Raw genomic sequence first — 811 nt, 5'->3', positions numbered from 1 at the left:
GCTGCCTGCGCTGCTGCTGCTGCTGCTGCTGCTGCTGCTGCTGCTGCTGCAGCTCGCGGCTGTTTCGTCTCCACCGAGAAGTGCTGCGTCTGAGCGAGTCTCTTTTTATTTCTTTTTCTTTTTTGAAAAATAAAAATTTAATTAAATCCAAAAGAGAAAAAGAATGGTGGGCCCCTTCCAAAGAAGAGAGACTCCGCGCCGTCGCGGAGCTCCACGAAAAAATCCGCAACGCCCAAGCCAAAGTAGGGTTTAGGGTTTAGGGTTTAGGGTTTAGGGTGTAGGGTGTAGGCCCACGGTGTGGGAGGGGGTGGGTGAGCCTCCGTTTTCCTCCGGAGCTCTTAGGGTTTAGGGTTTAGGGTTTAAAGTTTAGGGTTTAGGGTTTAAGGGCTGCTGCCCGGAACCAGGGGTTCTTAATATCTAGGGTTTAGGGTTTAGGGTTTAGGGTTTGTGTTTTTTGTATCAGATTCTGCTGGAGGGGCAGCAGGACTGGAGTTTGCTGGAGGCCTCTCGCGTGTCGCGTTTGCTGCTGCTGCTGCAGCAGCAGCAGCGCCGGGGCAGCTGGCTGCTGCAGCAGCTTGCTGCTGAGCCTGCTGCTGCGCCTGCTGCTGTGCGCCCCGTGTCTCCCCCCGAAGGCCCCCCTGCTGCTGCTGCTGCTGCTGCTGCTGCTGCTGCTGCTGAGCAAGAAAACCCTTTTTGCTGCTCTGAAGAAACATCTAAAACCCAATTAAAAACGAAAGACAAAAAGACAAACTTCATGAGCATAGTTGAGGTGCCCATACACCTCAAATCTGCGCCCCACTACCACTGGCGC

General features: G+C 53.9%; 1 protein-coding gene across 1 annotated transcript in view; it reads left to right on the top strand.

Annotated features, from left to right (window-relative positions):
- Positions 1–154: 154 nt before the first annotated feature.
- The window catches only part of ETH_00038390 (kinesin motor domain-containing protein, putative), a gene marked incomplete at both ends in the record, with an annotated part of 885 nt that continues 228 nt past the window's right edge, over positions 155–811 (top strand). The window contains 2 exons of the mRNA XM_013375358.1: positions 155–242; positions 464–811. Coding sequence (XP_013230812.1) covers positions 155–242; positions 464–811 — 436 coding nt within the window. The remainder of the gene's footprint in view (positions 243–463) is intronic.

This window comes from Eimeria tenella, genomic scaffold (assembly GCF_000499545.2).
Source record: "Eimeria tenella Houghton genomic scaffold, Eth_scaff2702, whole genome shotgun sequence".
Lineage (NCBI taxonomy): Eukaryota > Apicomplexa > Conoidasida > Eucoccidiorida > Eimeriidae > Eimeria > Eimeria tenella.
Note: the sequence above shows the minus strand (reverse complement) of the source record. Positions and strands in the feature narration are given on the sequence as shown.